The 19206-nt window shown below is 40.7% G+C and overlaps 1 protein-coding gene across 1 annotated transcript in view; it reads right to left on the bottom strand.

The window, feature by feature from the left end:
• LOC149353034 (uncharacterized) overlaps positions 1–19206 on the bottom strand; it is a 174630-nt gene that overhangs the window by 26690 nt on the left and 128734 nt on the right. The window contains exons 25-43 of the mRNA XM_089582230.1: positions 14896–15030; positions 14737–14802; positions 14554–14631; positions 14278–14444; positions 13901–13980; positions 13482–13615; positions 12790–12993; positions 10818–10891; positions 10433–10534; positions 9786–9956; positions 7842–7982; positions 7512–7593; positions 6071–6594; positions 5821–5962; positions 4379–4510; positions 4140–4260; positions 3566–3720; positions 1647–1760; positions 468–599 (exon numbers count right to left, since the gene is read on the bottom strand). Of these exons, the coding sequence (XP_089438356.1) occupies positions 468–599; positions 1647–1760; positions 3566–3720; positions 4140–4260; positions 4379–4510; positions 5821–5962; positions 6071–6594; positions 7512–7593; positions 7842–7982; positions 9786–9956; positions 10433–10534; positions 10818–10891; positions 12790–12993; positions 13482–13615; positions 13901–13980; positions 14278–14444; positions 14554–14631; positions 14737–14802; positions 14896–15030 (2754 nt within the window). The remainder of the gene's footprint in view (positions 1–467; positions 600–1646; positions 1761–3565; positions 3721–4139; positions 4261–4378; positions 4511–5820; positions 5963–6070; positions 6595–7511; positions 7594–7841; positions 7983–9785; positions 9957–10432; positions 10535–10817; positions 10892–12789; positions 12994–13481; positions 13616–13900; positions 13981–14277; positions 14445–14553; positions 14632–14736; positions 14803–14895; positions 15031–19206) is intronic.

The raw sequence follows: 19206 nt of genomic DNA, 5'->3' as shown, positions 1-19206 counted from the left end.
ACAAGATGGCGGCTGGCTACTTCCGGTAAACGCGCGCATACGCAGTGGGCTTTGTGAAATCGGTCTATTCTTCATGGATGAGAAAGCATGCTGGGCAGACAACAACAATGTCCAGAAATTGCAACCAACAACTGCTGCCATTGTAGCAGTTCTCCAGCACATGCAGTGATACCTCATACATGAAGACAATGCTGATGGGCTTCACTGTGCATATTGGTATTGCAAGACCATTGGTACAGATAAAAGTAAAAACAGGCCATGATCCAATAAGGCATTTCAAGGAAGTAAAAGACGAACTTCCTGGAAATATTAGACACACTTCCTTACACATCTTGCACATGCTGACTATGAGGACACACGTGACCTTATAAATGCTGACTAGGCCAAATTATTAGAAGTCAGCTGTAAATCATTCATCATCAGCAGTAATTTCAGTAGTTTAATAAACTGTTAATCTGTAGACTCACCTTTGCATAGGATATGACATCAAAGAGTGATGATATTTCACTAGGATTGCTGACATGTTGAATAATGGGGTGGGAAGATGTCACAGAATCTGCTTCAAGAACACCTGCTAAAATCATTGTAAATAAAGCATCCTGGAAGGAAGCAAAATAATCAATAAATTTAAGTGAAAAACAATGTCAATAAAGGCCTTGCACACAGAAAAACCGGAAATTAACATTAGGTGACCAGTCAGTACAAGAATGCTAATTATTAGCAGTAATATGCACTTAGTATGTAACGGTAAAATGATCTACTAGTACACTTTCTCGTACACTTTGCAACCCTGTTGGTTGTGTGTAAGAGTATTCAGATTGAGTTTAGAGTGAAAGTCTCATGGATTGCTGCTGAAGATCCAGCACAATGAATGTATGTGCATGCATCATGCTTAATTTTAGCTTTTCTGATAGAAGCAAGCAATAATTGCAGCTTCCCTGCAAAGTATAGCATCTATATTGTGAACTGTGAGGCTTTCTTCCGCCCCAAATTTAATATCACATTTGCTGTGAAACATTAATGAGTGCTTCATTAGAAAAAATAATAATACCTTGTGCTGCTATAGTAAATTACTTCAGGACAGGCTGGCTACGTTTTAGCCTAACTATTAAATGGCACAACCCAAATTTTCTTACGAAAAGTAAGGCCATGAAAGCTCGAACCAGCCGAAAAAAGAAGAGCATGCATTGAAGAAGTAACCAGCACGCAGTGGATATAAAGTAATTATGAAGATGTAATACGCATGAGTTCGAACCCTTCCTCATCCTCTCATTTATTTGCTGTCATTATGACAAAAAATTGGGTGAAGAGAGGAAGGAAGTAGCAACTGAATCTAATGGCTGCTCATATTCAGCCTCCAATTGCTAAAACTGGTCTTGCATACTGAAAAATAATATAAACAGCTTGCATTGGACTGCAGCCTAGGGGCTGAAAAGCACTAAAAACCAAGCAGCTTAAAGAAGTTCTGGAAATCTACAGTTTATCAACCAGAGAACCAAGTATCTTTAATGCCCTTTACAGAAGAGTCTTGTAATAGTAAACCAGAAGGAGCAGTCAAAGAGCTTACTATAGATTGGAGGTATTACTATAAGCAGAGTCACCCCAGAGCCCAAATTCAGCCAAAAGTTCTGCTAAAAGGCTCTCACCGGTTCCCATTCAGGGTAGGCATAAGACATGCCCTTGTACTGAATATAGCTGGCAAAGCCTTCGTTGAGCCAGAGGTCATCCCACCATTCCATTGTGACCAGATTCCCAAACCACTGAAAGAAAACAAGCACTTGTCACATATAACCTACATTCAAGCAGAGATTTACAGCTAATGATACTGTCCCCAAAACCTAAAAAAAAAATATAGCTACATTGGCTCCCAGTCAATGAGGCAAAAATTGGCATGGACACTCTGTATTGCGTGCCGTGTGGCAGTGAAAGCATTTTCACCAGCCAGAAATACCTGGATTGATGCAGTACTATGATGCAAGTCTGCAAAGTCATGCTTTCTGTTCAGTGCACTAATTTTCAAAATACAGATCTGTAAAGCACCTCATGAAGGTAATTTCAAGCAAGGTGGCGTGAGTAGAGTGCAACTTTACAATGCTGTTTAGACGTTAAAAGAAAAATGGCTTTCACATGCAGCTGTTGTAATTACCAGCCAAAACTACTCCACGTGATTTGCAAGTTAAGGACACTGTTTACAAGGTAGCGCAAATTATGGCATGCCTCAGCACCCTAAAGAAACCATCCAGGAATTTAAAGCAGGAAGAAGACACTTTTGTATCACAATTTGCTGAGAATAATCACCATGCTTGTGACATATAACATTACGTTCTTCACATATGTTGGCATTGCCTCCCTTGTATTTTTTTATTATTTTTCAGATATTTGGCATTCTACAGTACTGCTTCAGTGCCATCCTGGCAACGAGCTAACAATGCTAAAATGCAGTACAGCAACAAGCCTTTGGCATCCTACTATGCCAGTCGTCAGCCTCAGTAGTATCTGGCATAATGTTTTGCACACCAAGAACATAATGCATTGTGTAAGTTTAATGGCGTTTGGACAACCCAAAAAAATACAAGTATGTCATTTTAGACATAGGAAAACACAATGCATATCTAAGGCTCTGCATGTTTTTGACAGAGCTGAATGTGTGTTGCTTTACAGTGTTTTTATGAGGGGGCCCACTAAAATAAATCGTGGCGAATTACCATGCTGACAGGGACATAAACTGCATTTCAAAGTAGTAAGAGGCATACCACCACTGTATTTGGCTCAGTAATAAAGACTGTGTCGTTCTGGCCATGTTCGCATCAGAATGCTGGCCTAGCCGGCATCCCACGTCATTAGCTGAGCCAAAATAACTACGACAAAGTATGCAGATGGTGTCCACAGTGATAAATGCCCCTCGAAACTCGAGCATCGGGGTATTTATAATAGCATCTCAGATAGTGCCATCAGTCATATTCAGATCAAAGGAAACATGAACAGCATCACAAAAAGAGCTTTGTTAGTGAAAAATGCATCTCAACATGCCTCTAGTACAGTGAGTATTGTTTACAGACTAAATTCCATTTCCTGAAAACAATTAATACAAAACATAATTGTCCCTTTGAAGTTAAGTGTCCCTTTAAAGTTAAATAAGCTTTGCTAGATTTTTCAATGCTGTAATTTTAACGAAAGAGAAGAAACGATTTTGCAAACTTGACTACTGCAAATTTACAGTACTTAACTGCAGTATTTAACTTTATTTTACTATCTTGCAGCATCCATCCCATCCCTTAGAACTGGTGTTTCTAGTCATTAAGCAAGTAGTCCCATCGTTTTAATTTGAAAGAAAACAGTACTATGAGGGTGCTGGCACACTCCTAAAACATTTGACACACAGAAAAAAAAAATTTTTATGCCTTGAAACTTGAGAGAAAACATTTGTAAATGGTAATGAGCTGCGTTGAGCTTTGTACAAAGCAGTAAAACTTGATTCTTTACTTCTTTTTGTGGTGCAGGTCTGAAAGCAAAAAACTTTTACGTGAGGAACACTGCATGAATTAAGCCACTGGGAGATGCTTACCATATGTGCAATTTCATGTGCGATGATACGACATATTGTAATTAGGTCAAATGTTGAGGACGTTTCTGGGTCATATAGAAGACGAGCTTCCCGAAATGTAATCAATCCCCAATTTTCCATTGCTCCAGATGAAAAATCGGGAATGGCAATCAAATCTGTCCCAGAATAAAATGGGATATGTGTTTAGCAGGCACAGAATAAAATGGGCATGCTTTAGTAGGTGTGCATTGAGGTATTTACATTACATACACATCAACTGAGATTATCTTCAGTCTAATTTGCTGCTCCACAATGTACCTTGACAGCCCTTCAGTGGATTCTACTTGTAACTGCTTCATTCAAAACTGTCTTGTATGGAAAGTATTAGAAATTGCAGTAAGGTACCTATACAAGTTCACAGCCCGCGACATGAAACTACAGCTGTTTAAAATTTGCAGCATCTACTGAACCAAGAAATTTTTATTACTGAGCTAGTTTCTCTGTACTAAGACATAACTTTCATTAGATTATTGTTTCAGTACTCTCTTCTTCACATCTATAAACAAGACGTGCTCATTCAAATTTGGAGACTCACCAAGCTTGGGTAAAGGATACTTTATTCCAAAGTAATCTTCAAAGTATGTCAGAATCTTTAGTGAAGCTTCAAGAGCATAATGAGCTTTATCAATCTCTTCCTCTCTGGCAAAGACTTTGACCTGTTTGGAGAGAAAGAATTGTCATTTCCAACTATACTTTGCAAAAATTTTTCGCCATATATTTGGTACACAAAAAAAAGCTGGTGAGAGTCAGGAGGAAAAATTCAAAGCTACTCACCTCTATTCCATTTGAGCTATTCCCAGAAATGCTATGAAAATCACAAACAATTAATGCAACCAAATAAGTTGTCATTTTGACTGTCCTTTGAAACTGAGTAACTTGGAGGCCTGTTGTTGTTATCTCCTTGCCCTGTAATAAGATAAAAAGGAACAAAGAAAATTTTTACTAAGTAGAGCACGCTTATGTGGTAACTGGAAAACTGCAGCTTTGCAAAAGAATCACAAAAAAGCTGCGGCTGTAAGAATGCCCAAGGACTGGAATGACCTTCCAGCTGCTGCTGTCACCCATTGCAATCACGACCACTTCAAGCTAAAAACTCATTGAAGAACTCATCTGTTATCGCCAATGCCCACCCCTTATGTAAAACCCCTGCACAGGGGCATTTGAGGTATTGAAAATAAAAAAATAAACATGTGCTGCCGAGACAGAGTTAGTTATTTGACTATGTTGCTAAAAGATAGCCTCACCAGCTGGTTGGGCGACGATGAAAGTGAGATTATGTTTAAAACAGGCATGTGCGAATAGTGGCTTTTTGGTTCAAAGTTTTTGGTTCAAAGTCAATAGTAATTTTTTTCGAGTAATTTCGAAGCAGATATTTCAAATACATCTAACACAAAAAAGTCTGGACGTCAAGGTAGGAATTGTCAAAATCATGTATTTTACGAACACACCTTAATTTAAAGCCACTACTTGAAAATAAGAAAGAATGTATTGAAGCTTCGTCACACTCACTGAAGCTGTGTAGACATCCTGAAAAAATGGCCATCAAAAATGGAGGGAGCTGACCTACGTGCGAAGCCAACGCATTTGTGGAGTTTGAGACCTATCTATGAGACCCTCCAACTGTTGGTCTTAATTGCAATTCTGTCGTTGTGCAGCTATTGCTTCGACGATGCCATGAACACCACTAGAAATGGCCAGACGTACGTACCATGCGCCCAGTGCCGCCCCGCGTCAGGCGTCAGAAAGGGGCACCCATCCACATGTACCTCGTATTAGCTCCCCTTGTAATCGCCCCATTGCACTTGATCCGTGAATTTCATGCGAAGAAGAATGGCTGCAGCATTTTTGCTGCATGTTGTGGCCTTAAAGCCACAACATGCACTGCTAGGTGCTTCTTCTGCTCACTAGGTATGTGTTGCTGTCAGCATGAGAACCTCTAGTGTAAGTTCCCTATCGCAGTTAACTTGTTAAAACTAAGTTTCATTTCCTGAGTTTTATTATGGCTCGTGTGAATACACTGAGGAAAAACTTTGGTCTCGAGTTATCACATACAACGTTCATGTTTCACTATGGTAGCAGTTTGGGCTAATTGATGACGAAACATAAGGGGTACACAGCATGGGAGAAAAAAGAAACAAGACACAAGCCTTGCTCAAGCTGTGCACCCATGTTGTGTACCCCTTGCTATGTTCTATGTTTCAATTTAATTTTCTTACCATGACTGGCATGTTGGAGATCGCAATGTACTCTGGATCGTGAATTATCTTGATGCTAAACGTGGCTTTAAATCTTGGTTCATCAAAGCAAGGAAATGCCTTTCTGGCATCTGTAGGCTCAAACTGTGTAGTTGCAAGGTACCTGAAACAATAAAACATCCATGTCATATATCCTGTTTATATGCTTTTTATAGCAATATCAAATATGATAAAAAAAAGGCTAGAAAAAGTCATGGTGGCTTCACTGCACCTTGTTTCATTGCCTCCAACAGGATAGCTGCTCAGGTAGAATCCTCGTAGGTCTCTCGAAAGAACACCCTTGAATTCATAATGCAAGCTATATGTTCCAACATCAGCAGTATTTCCAAGCTGTATCACATAAAACTCATTGGGCTCATGAAAGAACATACTGGACAGGGGAACCATCATTTTCGTAGACTCATCTGTCATGAAGGCTGAGGTGATGTTTAGGCTTCGGGCGTGCACATGCACACTCTTGACTGGTTTGAGGAGCTCAACTTGGATATCAACCTGGCCCTGGAATGTGTGCGAGTCCAGAAAGGGTTGAATCTGGAGGTCATAGTGCACGGGCACAACATGAGCAGGCAGCCGGAGGTTTTTCCATGGCATGTACTGGTACCCTTTGACCCAGTTGAGCACAGTTGATGCGAAGAAATTTCGCCAGCGGATGTTTGCTCTCACAGTCTCCAGCACCTGAAGACTAGATCGCTTCCCAGTTCCCCCTTCTGGATATTCTTCAAAAAACTGCTCCACCTGGAAATCAATGCCACAGTTATATTCTAAACAATAAATTCGAGAATTATGAGGAAGACTTTGCTGGGTTGCCCGTATGTAATACATGAGAGATAAAAAGTTAAGTTTTCTCAACGGCTGCTGAACTCACTTCAATAAAATTTTTTGGATGTAAATAATGGCAAACTCCAGCATCTGATGGAAGCAAACATTTGACTTCAGCATTCAGTTAATATAATAAATTGCTGAGCATTACAGAATTCATAAAGCTTACTAACTCTGTAGCTCCTTGATAAAAACAGATATCAAAGCTTTGTAATCAACACCTGTTAGGACACTTTAGATGGACGAAACTGATATAGTCGATTTAACTCTATATCATTCTGTTGTTTTATGAATCATACATGTAGACTTCAGCAATACTCTTGTAACTGATGTATAAATTTCATACCCAGTGCAATTTGTCCACAAAAAATACTTTAAAATGCTGTTAATTTCTATATATTTTGTTGTTACTGCAAAAAAGTCTTATGATTTTGAGTTACTGATTTTCTGATTCTGATTTTCAGCAATTTTCTTATAAAAAAACTGAGCGCCCACTGTCAATGGCAAGTTTTTTCTTTTCTATGCCACAAATTTCATATAAAGTCATTGCATGTGACGCAGCAGCTATCTAGTGACAGAGTTTCTGCATTCCCTGCATATTTCAAAAGGAACCCAAGACTTAGGCCAGTGCTAGAGCTTCATTTTGATGTAGTTTTTCTGCTTCTTGGCAGATATGCTAGAGCTGATTTTCTTCTAAAACTGGTGCCTGAAGTGTATTGGCAGATGGGCATGTCAGACTACGAAAATTTGTTCCAAAATGTCCCTTTGTAGAATATAAGAATGATTCTAAAAGGGTTCATAAAACCTATTCATGTAAAGCTTCTGCAACTCACCTTTTGAAGCTGCTCTTGTGTTGTGAAGTGTTTGCACACAGAATACAATATGGCTCCTAGCTGTCTTTCATCTGATGAGTATCTAATAAAATATGCAGAGAGCCAGATTTAAGGAACTCAGACAACATTAGCTGTGGATGCAAATGTGCATATTGAATGCACACTGCAGACTCAGCACTTCATTTTGTGCAAGAGCTAAAAGTGCATGCAAAAATTAATTATCAAGCTCAAGAAGCTCAAGAAGAATGTTAACGCAATGAAATAAAACAAGTCTAATTTCTTAAAAGATAAACAGTGATGTTCGAGAATGGGTTGTTAAATGCTTGTTACCTTGATGACAGAAGTTCCCAGTTATTCCTTATGAAATCCCAAGCTAGGGAGAGCCCAATGTCTCTGGTCGCAAGGTGTTCCACAAGCACTGGGAAGTCTGCTCTCCTGATCACAGTGTCATTCAAAGACAGCATGAGAAGCCTAAAAGAATGGCAAAAATTATGGCATGAGACATATCTGGCATTTTGGAAGCATCAGATGTTCAACCAACTTGATAATTTAGAAGGATCTAATTTATATGAAACGTGTTTTCTTTTTTTGTGGTTTACCGCCGTGCACAAAAATAGGAAACCTCTATATTTTACAGGACTGGCCACACATTCATTGGTTACTGCTTTGGACAAGGTCATATGGCTTTAAGTAATTCAAGCTACAAAGCACGTCTAACTACAAACATTTTTTATGGAGCTTCTTAGATCATTCTTTTTTGCTGAAGTAATGAATGGCTCATCCTAACTTATGATTCACATAACACAGATATCTGTGAGATGTACTGTCAGGGTATAATGAAACGGAAACAAGACAGCTGAAATGGGAACAGCAAACCAAGAAGATTTCAGTAAGGGAAGAACGAATACTAGCTCACTTGATTTTCATTTTGGTAGCACGAAAGCTGCTGCATGGAAAGTTAATATTCTAGCCTGTATTCTTTTGCAGCAGCTAAATTATTTTAAAGTTTATGTTTTTGCTTCACAGTTACCCTGGTCGCATTTCAATCAATGCTGATAGTACATACTGAGGGCTTATATGCTTTCTAGTGAGCCGAAGCTAATTACAGACAATGGCTGAAAGCAGTTAGTAAAACAGCTAATAAACTGCCGTACCTATTAATCAGCCATCACCACTTTTACTAGTTTAGTTCAATTCAGTCGAATCATTCCTTCAAATAAAAATATGACATATGTTTCAAGCACCTGCCTGCTCAATCCTAACATACTATATTGCACAGCATTTATTCTTTTTCATAATTTACAATGGAAGTTGAATACTAGAACATAAATTGTGAGTTCCAAATAATAGGCTGCTTCTTTAGTGCTTCTTAAGCAAAAGCTGTTAACTCATAGACGGCACTTTGTGACTACCAGAATAAAGAGTTTGTGATTTCGTTGTGTACAGTCAGTGCTGGTCAACAGAAGTTGTGTTCTCTACATAGGTAACTGCATACATCACCATCAGTGTGCGGACATGTTTCACTGCTCGCAAGTTAGAAAAAAAAAGACTGAAAGTTTTACAAACACAATTGAAACCAGTTGATTTCCCATTGGTTCTAACTGGTTCTTGAGTTCCTTGGATCATGTTTCAGACTTTTAAATATTTTTAATAGGATATCACACATGCACTTTCTAAAAAAAGGAAGTACATCAGTTACAAAAGTGGAACCAGTGGCATCACTCTCAAACTCCACCACATGTAGCTGAAACAGCGCAGTAGGGGAGAGGTTTTATTCCTATTCACTGTTATCATGGGGCACTTATAATGGATAATAAAACCATCTTGTGAATAAAACCATCTTGGTCACATAACAGATTATATACTTTTGGTTTTTACTATAATTACTGTCAAAATTCAATGCCAAGAGCCCAGTGCCTTATTAAACAGGTGTAAAGCATCATTCCACTCAGAGAAGTGGTTTAAATTTCATTTTCATTATTGACATCGAAATTTTCGCAAAATGGGGTAGCAACATTAACCGTAGCCTTAGAACTCTCACAACGTGGCACTAAAATGGTTGTTACCCATCTAGTGCATGCCACAATCTGCAATAAAATGTTCCAAACTCACAATCCACACAATATTTCAGTTTTTTCAAGTACCCTACTAGGTGAACCAGATTAGACAATGATTTGACAATGACCAATTGCTGAACTTAATTTCCATCATGCTCATTTTGTATTGGTATGCCAAATGTGAAGTTTGCTTTTAAAAACAGGAATAAAATTATACCTTTCAATGACCGTTTCATTATCGATGCTTGCCAGTCCTTTTATGAGGCTTTTCCTTTCAGCTGGAAGGGGCTCATTTTCGTACTTTGAGTACATGGCTTCCCATATTGTAACATTTCCACTTGCAGCCATTCCCCAGACATAGACCAGCTCCCGGAGATTTGGTGGAATCCTAGACAGAGGCAGTAGTGCAGTAAAAACAGGACAAAATTGTGCACTTAATTCTTACCTTTATTACAACTTTATAAAACCCATTGACAGGCTTTATCTGATTTATTATGCACAGGCCCTCCCAACTTTGGTTTTGCAGAGTAGCAGCAATTTTTGGTAGTTTGCAGTGTCACTTTAAATGACTGCTGAATGCAATATACACAGACCCTGCAGATGCTACTACAGTATAGATACTACTTGTAAAGTGACAATATTTTGAACACAAGTATAAATGACATGATTAGTTTGTAGCTCTAAGTTGCGGTAATGTAATGACTCCAACATGAGGTTGCTGTTAAACTACTGAACTGTGCACTACATTATAGTGCTTCACTCTAGAAGCATTCAGTGGGAGAGAATTATATTTAGCTTGGTCAGGTTAGCTGCCATCTGTTATCACACAAAACTTGAAACCAAATGTTTGGCACTTGCACATACATGGCTCCTGCAAACCAAGCCTCCAGGAGGTCTGCAGCATTCTGGAGGCAAACCCTGTCGCCACTGAAGCAGGACAAGTATAAAACCACTTCACGTGCTCGCCTGGATAACAGAACAAAGAAAAACACGCACAGGATTGAAAAGAACTGATGGGCATTCTTCAAGAAAACCACGAAATCTCAGTTTTGCAGCTTAATCAAACAGATGACAATATATACTGCATAGAATAAAACCCATGTAGTGTTATATAAGCAAAATTTTGTTACCGAAAGCATCACTTCTGCCATAATTAGCACATAAAAAACTGATAACTATGTGACCGTTTAAATGTAAAAATATTGAGCAAATGAAAAAGCTTGCAAGCAACAGGTTTCTTTGGACTTACTTTGTTAAGTGATCTCCTCTGTCTCTCCACCTGAGCTCTTCAAAGGCTTCTTCAATAATGTACTTGACATAATCCTGTTGGGTATTCAAGCAAGCTTCAGTGTCTGTTCATCATACAAGGGTTTGTGGTTCATAACAAGAATGTCACATGCAAGGTCAGCACACAAAAAGGATTTTTTAAAAGTTTTTTTTAGTTAATAGCTTATGTTAGCCAGCAATGAATAAAATATAGCCTTTTTTTACAAGATAAGTACACGACACAACAGGAAATAGTGCTTGAAAGGCAGAGCCAGTCAAGGAAAAAGATAGATGCTGCAATGAGTTTCCATTTTAGGTCTTTATCCCCTACAGTATTTTTCATACCAAAGAATTATCAGTGGCTTTTTGATCTGCTTGAGTACACAACGCAATTAATTTTATGTCCTAGCTCTTTTGCAGGTCTTCTGAAACAGGCACAGAAGCTATCATTACTTCTGTGTACTAAGCCAAAAAAATAGCCTGTATGCTGCATGCATGCTACCATTTCTAAAACCTTCATTCTAGGGACCCACTTGACATATTCATTATAAAACAGGCATTGAAGCAGATGCAATTAGACACACCACTAAGGCAATAGACTGCTTCAATAAACATGTATATACCATTGCAAGTAGTACCAATAATGAAATTTTTGTTTCAGCAAGTTCACCACACAAATACCATCAACATGATATTAGACAGAGTGTGCCATCACATACAGATTATCCATGTGTGACACTTGAGAGCAAAACAAGCAATATAGAGGAAACAAAAGAATGTTAAAGTCACTTTCAGTAAATAATTATGCACACATGCAGTGCAATAAAGTTCACAATCACTGGAATCCAATGTTGCTGCCTTATTGTGGACCACAACCAGAAGAACTGTATACAAAATGTACTGAAGCTTGCTTTGTAACATGTGGTGTGAATGGCATTCAGTACACAAGCCTCACTTGTACAGAAGCCTATATATAGCCTATTCTTTAAATCCTTGATTGCTGTGCGCATTTCATAATGTCAAAGAATACAATGGAAAGTATACATAAAAGATATTTGCTGTGAGAAGCTTGGATGCGTGCATGTGAGCCTTAAATTTTACTGTGACACCTGCTGATGAACTCTGTGTACTCTATTGGCCAAGTGAGTCTAAGTTATAAAATACTACAGTGAAATCTCATTCATTTGAACCTCTCGTTTATTCGAATCGATAATTTGGTCAAGCCCAAACCATATGCACTTCTGTGAGAGTAAATCTGCGGTAATCTGAACACGAATGTATGTGATGGCTAATTCCAGCAGGTCACACAGTGAACCTGCCCTGGCTGGTGAAGCACATCAGTGCAGTGGCTTTGATTATGGAGATGCGACTGAACATCATTTTTACAGGCATCAGCCTAATAAAGGCCTAGTGGTGAATATATTGCATGTGCAGAGTAATTGTCTACTAATAAGTTTTTGGCATGCGCCCTGTTTGGAAGAATGTGTTTCAAACCTCTACGTGTTTGGAAAACATTCCATTCAGATAGTGACGGTGATGACTTCATTTTATTCACACAGCTTGGTCAAAGAGCACCATGGCTAATACGTTCAGTGTGCTTAAGATTGGGTCGAACACCCACTTTTCTAAGTATTTCATCCCAGAAAAGCCAAGCACCAGTCTAGAGGTAGGCTTGTAGCCATTAGAAAACCAGTGGGTACCCACTAACACTGCAGATGGAACCCTGCACCTCCCGCATCTGTTCAGCTAGTATTTTCTTAGAATAAGTAGAGATATGTTTACTCCTGCATATGATTAGTGTTGACTGTAGCAAACCAAGGAACAATTTTTGGGGTAAAAAATACAAAAGCACAGCATACTTTTCCCCTTTTTTATATCACTGCAGGTGCAGACCAGTGTACATGAGTGATGTAAAAATTTACAATGAAATTGCAACTGGATGGCATGATGCTCACCAAGAAAAGGTCCTTCTCTGGGTGGCCTCTGAGACACATTGCAATGTGCTGGAAGGCCCTTGATGCCACCATAAGAGGTATGAAATGTCGCTCATGTCTCAAGTACTTGGTGAGGTCCATTGCTGCAGCATATGGCGTCATGCCAGCTCGAGCCAGGAGAAAAGTTTCCAGAAGAATTTCGGCTCGGTCGGAAGCTGACAACAGCTATAATAGCAAAATAAAATGTTTAGATGTTCGAGTAGCTGTACTATTTGTCAGACATTATGTATGGAGCTGGCTCCACCTGCAAACACAAGGCTATAATACAATGCATTCAAGCTTTGCATAAAACAATGTTCTTAATGCCCCTACCTAATGGAATGCCTGCTTACAATGATAAAAGTGCAACATCTTTTACAGTAAGCCTGAACACACAATTCACAGTTGATACGTGTTGCACAGCAGAAATAGATGCAGGGTATAGGTTTAACTTTGATATGTGAATGGCAGACACCACTAGTGCAAACACAGCATAGGATTATTAATATCTGAATATGTCCTCTACATTTACAGATTCTTCCCCAACTGCATGCAGTTATGTACTGTATAGAACTTAATTTACACATTTTGCCATCCTTGATTAAGTAGCACTTACAAATTACATCCATATTTTAAACAATGGTTTTAAGTAACAGCATTTGTTTGGAGCTTACTGTTTGATTTTCCAGTAACAGCTGAGAAAATGTCTTCAGCTCATTCTCATCATACTTCACAAGGTAGTAGCCTTTGAATTCGTTGTTAAATTTTACCCATGTGCTGCCATCACTTGTGGGAAGGTTGATGACCTCTGAAAGCAATAAAAGAAAAGCAATAAAAAAGAAAATAGTTTTTTGCTGTAAAATGGCATAATAGGGCACAGATCTATGTTCTTGAAGTCAATTATCCCGTTTTCTTTAGAAATGTTACAGATTGTTGACTCCACATACACTCATACAATTAACACACATTATAAAAAACATTAAATTTTTTGTCTGGGAACAACCTTCACTCAAAAAACTTCCAGCTCACTGTTGCACAAATTAAAACTGGCACATCTGTTGTGTAACAGAATATAACAGAGCGATAGACTTGCCTGCTTTTTTTGTTCTCAGCCAGTGAAGCCCTTCATTTCCTTCAGAAGTCTTATAGCTCAAAGGAATCTCCCATGTGTACCTGGAAATTTAATGAGACTAAATTGTTTACATATGTTGAATTAAGTTCAACGTGACAAGTAAGAATAATACTGTTTCAGTGATTTTTAAAATGTATTAGGCAGCTCCACATGCCAAAAAAATTAAGAAAAAATTGAGCTGAATGTAAAACTTACGTCTACATAGGGTAAAAAAAAAGGCTCATTGCAAATGATACAAGTAAAGCCCCCATTTGCAGGCCATTTACGCCATCAGGATGAAATAAAGGCTTGCACAGGCACATTTATTTATTCTACAGCTATTTGCTTAACCATACAACCTGAATGGGGAGTCATTGGTGAGGTTTGCTGCATCATCGGGGTTCAACAGGAACCTCTGCTGGACAATTTCGTACTGGCTTCCATTGCTGTGGAGCCGCCGAACAGAAACACATGGGTAGCCCATCTGTCTTGTCCAAGTGTTCATGATGGTAGTTATATGCTGGTGCTGAAAAAAAAAAACTTTACTTCTACAAAAGCATGTTAAACACTTGGCAGCATGTATTAAACACTAAACATCAAAAAAATATATCTTGATAGCATAAACAGGCACACACCTTTGATGAGACACTTTCCAATGCTTTCCACAGATCCAATGTTACAGCACTGCTGCGCTTGCGATTTTTTAAATAGTTCTGAATATTTTGCAATAAAGTGAAAGAAAGTATCAGTACTATAGTAATGGTATATCATGCACAGCAAATTATGCACGCATGTGAGAAAAATGCGAACATTAGTACCTGTAGTCCTCGAATGAAGTCACCTGATCCCATGAAGGATTCCAACATCCTGATAACAGCAGAGCCCTGAAAAAAAGAGAAAGATCATAATAAATGCTTTTAAGCAAAGTCTTGTCACCAACATTATTGAATAGCAAATTGTTATTTGTGCATACGTACCTTGCTGTATGATATAATATCAAATATTTCGGTAATATCACTTGTCTGGGTGACTGGCATAACAATTGGATGGGAGCTCAAGACTGCATCTTTTTCAAGAACTCCCGATATCAGCTTCAAAAGGAACTGTGTTTCCTGTGCAAAGGAACAAATTTCCAAATAAATGCCCACTTAATAAACATAATACATCTTGCTGCTTCCCATCAAAATGAGAGTTGCATGAAATCCTATTCCTAATTAATGCTGCAAGAAACTGCATTGCAAGACAATGACTGTAGCCAAGGGCGTCCGCAGAATTTTTTGCAGGGGGGGGGGGCCCATTGGCTGTTGGCGCCGGAGGGGGGGGGGTTATGTTCGTAGCAAAAAGGCACTATTTGCGGAGTAAATTTATTTATTTATAAATAAATAAAATAAATAAGTAAAATACACACATGAAAGAAAAATTACAAACAGCAAATTAAAGCGTGGCTAGGAGAGATACATTGAAGTTTATCAACGAAGAAACAATTAAAATTAATAAAAATGCAAAAAGATACTATCACTTCGTGGAGAAGAGTGCTCAGTCTTGCTGCATACGGGTTCTCGACACACCCGGATTGATGACCAGCACACAGCACAATATGTTCACAAACACGCAACGACAGTCAGTCAGTAAACAGCAACTGTAGACGCCTCGGATTTTTCTGGGCGAATTGCGTGATGACACGGGTGATAAATTCATTCCTGTGCTTCATTACACACTCTCGGTGCACACTCATCATACAAAGGCCGTCCAGTCTGTCGTTTGTCATCGTTGAGCGTAGCCACGTTTTCACTCTCCTCATTGTACTGAAGGAGCGTTCGACCGTACAGGTAGTAACTGGCAAAGCCAGAGCCACCTCAATGGCTTTTGCAACACCAGGGAAGAATGTCTTGGCCTGATGTAGAAGCTCGCAGTAAGTTATTTCTGATGGGTCCCCAGTTTTGTTGCACCACATCTCGTACCAAGAGATGGCCTCTTCCTTGAAGTTGTCGATGCCGTAAAAGCACTGGAGTTCTTCGGCGAGAACAGCGAACTCAACACGGCTCAAGTGCTTCATTTTTGATGGATGCAGCTGGAGAAGTTTGAAGCTCCTCTCATTGCTTTCAGAAAAGCGCCGAGCTAAAGAAGCAGTGAGGGAGTCCAAGTACGGCACATATATTGCCACACGGTAGTATTCCTCCGGCGACTGAATCCCGTAGTTGTCTCGGTGGGCCTGACGAGAGACTTGTCTTGGCACAGATATCACCACATTTAAGTGATTGGCTGCCTCCCTTGCTGCATTCATGATGTTAGAGAACTCCTCTACAGCGTTCGTCCGGTGGCCGCGAAAAATACGTTGCAGCTCAGTGATGTGGTCATGCACAGAATGGAAGTCCATGGATACACCTTGCAGAATGTTCGTAACTGGTTCGAGCCGAGCGCTGTACTTCGCTACAATATGCAAGCAGACGATGAAAGATGAGCTTGTTATTGCGCAGTAGAGGATGTGAGCTCGTTGTCTAGTTGCAGCGTTCGAGCATGATTCCGTGGACGCGAGCTCCTCGAGTGCTTCGACTATGGCCACGTAATGCTGAGAGAAGATCCTAATAGACTTATATTTTGCAGACCATCTTGTCTCACACAGCATCGGAATGTTCGGCACCAATTTTCTCCGGAGTACGCTCTCGCGGAAGAAGTTTATGGTTTGTTTGATTATGCCAATTGTGTTTCGAATTTCAGAGACGTCGTTCAGATCGTTGATGACGAGATTTAGTTTGTGACTTGCACAGTGGAAAAATAGTGCCTTCGGGAACTGTTTTTGTATAATTTTGTTCACTCCAGCTTCTTTTCCAGCCATTGTAGAGCATCCATCGTACCCCTGTCCAACGAGGTTCGAAAGAATCAGCCCGACATACGTCAAAAACTTCAAGATTGCCGCGGCGATGCAAGCGGAGTTTAATTGCTCCAGCTCTACAAATCCCAAAAACTGCTCTCGAACGCACACTTCGGCTCCCGCCTTGTCAATAAAGCGAACGCCTATAGACATCTGCTCTTTTCCTGAAATATCTGCAGTTTCGTCAGCAAGAACGGAAAAAGCAAACACTTTGTTAGCTTCGGTAACTATCTGCTCTTTCAGGATGTCGCCACAGATTGTGATGATCTCGTTCTGGACGCGGACAGAAGTGTACTTGGCATTGCCAGCAGAAGAAGCGAAGTGCTCCTGAAGTAGAGTATCTCCAGCTTCTACACGAAAGTCAAGCAGATCATTGAAGACTCCACTATCGGACTGCTTGCCGCGAATTGGCAAGTCATGCGTCGCGCAAAAGACAATGGTGGAAACTATTGGAAATAGTTTCTCACGGTTCCTTTCAACTTGCGCGTGGAGTGCTCTGTTCAGCTGCTCTACAACGGGTAGCTGCTTGCCTTTCATCACATCCATAAAGTTCTGTGAGGCCGTCATTGCCTCCTGGTGCCATTGGGATTTTACGTGATCCCTGCACGCCTCGTGCATTTTTCTGTAGTTACTGAAAGCGCGCACGATAAAACTTCCTTGAGTACCCCGGTGAACACGTGGAGGAAAAATGACGCAAAAACGACAAATAGCGCCTTTCGCTGTCGCTGAGTACGCAAGCCAGGGGGCGTAATCTCCCAGCCATTGATGTCGAAAAGGCCTCTTTCCAGGTGTTACATCCTTCTTAAAATCTTATGTAACATTTGGTGACCATGGCTTAGTAAGAAGACGTAACTTCAAAAAGTCCGGTATGCCAGTGAGTTTAGCTTTGCCTAGAAACTCTCCTAAGTCATATTCTTGAGGCAAGTTATTTGTTTTCTTGATGTTGTCTCCGGACTTCGATCCCAAGCAAGGAGAAAGGGAATCGTCTCGGCTTACTGCGTGACCGGAGCTCGCTGGTGAAGTTCCTTCCATGGAGACGACGACGTCGGCTACTGTCCGGTGATGAAAGGTTGCATCGCTCTGGTCAAATCCGGACTTAAATCCCAAGAAAGGAGAAATGGAATCATCTCGGCCTGCTGCATTACCTGAACTCACTGTTGACAGAGTCCCTTCCATGGAGTCGACGACATCAGCTACTGTCCGGTGATAAAAGCTTGCATCACTCTGTTCAAATGCTACACCGTTGTCACACATCACACCAGAATCTGCAGGGGCGCATTTGGATAACGCTTCGTCAGACAACCGCTGACGCTTGAAGAAGCGCCGAATGTCCATCATTCGGAACCGCGCGAGACAAAGCTGGCTATGGAGTTCTTCGGGGTTGGTAGTGTTAAAAATATATACACATTGATTGAAAAAACGGTTGAATGCATACGTTGAAAACAAAAAATGACTATATATACAACGAAAACTTATTTACAAGATAAATGCACGCTCGCAGCTTCATACACCTCGCTCCATCTTGCTCGCGCAACCGCACAGTCGAGTATTTGCACACACACTACTCGCCGCTCGTCGTTTTCTCGTCCGCTGTCTTGATTGTTCTCAGCTTCGTTGACAACCGGCCACTAAAAATACCGAAGCACAAACACAGAGGCGCGCACACATGCAAGGGCCTACTTGCCGCAGTATCCCCGAATACGCACTGTTGGAGTTGAGGGTTCAGGACAGGAGTGCCGCTGAGCGAAGAGGTAGATGGCGAAAGGAGAATAGGTTTATTTACATTTTACATTGGTGGTTAGAAGTGAGACGATTCTGCCGCATCCGTTGTCGAGTTTTATATCCTTCTTGTTCCCTAAAGTCCCTAGGTTGAGGACGCCCTTGCCGGAGTGGGAGGGGCCTAGAGCTTTCACCTGTGCGCACACACACGACACTGCACTCATGGTCACGCCCCCTTCACATGTGGAGTCTGAGGGAAAGAAGGTTGTCGTCGAGGTAGCGTTGACGGCGGTAGGTGATGGCCTCCGGCCAGCCGAAGGTTTCTGCGGGTCACCGACATCTGTTGATCATCAAATGCCACCCGCCGCTCGAGGCCAGACGCGAGGTCACGAAAACGCCGAAAGTGGTTCCTCGTGCTTGGGTCGGAGATGAGGCCCGCCAGCTTGTCGCGGTGCTTGGGCACGCCAAAGAGCAACCGGAGACGAGGCCCTTTGTTCCCTGGCACGGTCACGGCAAATGGGGAAGATAACGTTCGTCTCCCCGAGGCGGCGGCGCCGTTCTACACGTGCAGGCACTTTGTGAAGGGGGTCTGGTTTTGTTCCTGCACTCCAACCGGGCAAACTCCGTAATTGAAGTCAGCTGGCACCTGGGTCCTCTCGGTGCTTGTGGTCCATGGCGGCAGGCCCGAAAGCAATCA

Source organism: Amblyomma mixtum, chromosome 3 (genome assembly GCF_055824585.1).
Source record: "Amblyomma mixtum isolate Tamu chromosome 3, ASM5582458v1, whole genome shotgun sequence".
Classification (NCBI taxonomy): Eukaryota; Metazoa; Arthropoda; class Arachnida; order Ixodida; family Ixodidae; genus Amblyomma; species Amblyomma mixtum.
The sequence above is the reverse complement of the archived record's forward strand: the minus strand, read 5'-3'. Positions and strand labels throughout refer to the sequence as shown.